This window comes from Emiliania huxleyi (assembly GCF_000372725.1).
Source record: "Emiliania huxleyi CCMP1516 unplaced genomic scaffold EMIHUscaffold_25, whole genome shotgun sequence".
NCBI lineage: Eukaryota > Haptophyta > Isochrysidales > Noelaerhabdaceae > Emiliania > Emiliania huxleyi.
In genome coordinates this window covers 115,565-116,342 of record NW_005200170.1, presented here as the reverse complement: position 1 = coordinate 116,342, position 778 = coordinate 115,565, and the positions used below count along the sequence as shown (strand labels likewise).

The 778-nt window shown below is 70.3% G+C and overlaps 1 protein-coding gene across 1 annotated transcript in view; it reads left to right on the top strand.

Moving 5' to 3' along the window:
- The window catches only part of EMIHUDRAFT_205778 (hypothetical protein), a gene marked incomplete at both ends in the record, with an annotated part of 11,824 nt that overhangs the window by 9,564 nt on the left and 1,482 nt on the right, over positions 1-778 (top strand). Inside the window, 2 exons of the mRNA XM_005778070.1 lie at positions 277-507; positions 651-767. Of these exons, the coding sequence (XP_005778127.1) occupies positions 277-507; positions 651-767 (348 nt within the window). The remainder of the gene's footprint in view (positions 1-276; positions 508-650; positions 768-778) is intronic.

The following is a 778-nucleotide window of genomic DNA, read 5'->3' as shown; positions in this document are numbered from 1 at the left end:
TGAGCCGAGATGAGCCGAGATGAGATTCGGGAGGAGGTGCGGCTAGCTCTCGTGCGGCGGGTGGGCCGTACTAGCGCGGCATGTACCGCGCACCCGCTCCCCGTCCGCCCTGAACATTGCCAACCCCCCGCCCTCTGGCTCCACTGTGTATGCGCGTCTCGGCTGTGTATGCGCGTCTCGGCTGTGTGTGCGCGGCCCTTGTGGTTCCCGCGGGGTGCTCGTAGTACACCGCGCGCATGCTTGTCTGACCTGATCTTGTGTATTACCTGACCGCAGGCCTACTTCAGCCTCTCGCGCGCGCAGTCGCGGCAGGAGACGGAGCAGGCGCCCGCGTCGCACAAGCGGCGGCGGAGCGGCGAGGAGTGCTCCGACGACGAGGCGGAGCTGATGGGCTCGTACCTCCCCGAGGCCAGCCTCGAGGAGCCAAAGGGCCGCGAGGAGTTCGCGCAGTCGTTTTGCGACGCGCTGTCGGAGTCGAGGGCGTCGGGCGCCTCCTCCACGGCGACGGTTGAGACGGCTGCGGCGCCGTCCCCGTACGAGGCGGAGGAGAGAGCCGAGATCTCGTCGAGACTCGCCCGCGGGGGGCGCTGTGCGGGGGAGGCGGACGCGTGGGGCCCGCACCCCCCTCTCCTCCTCCTTTCCCCACGCAGGTTGCAACGGAGAGCTGGTTCGAGCTCTGCGGCGGCACCGCTATGCCTCCGCCCTTGCCGGGCACAGGGCGAGCCAGCACACAGGCGCGCCCGCTGCCCTATCCGCCCGGCGCACGAGTACACGGGCA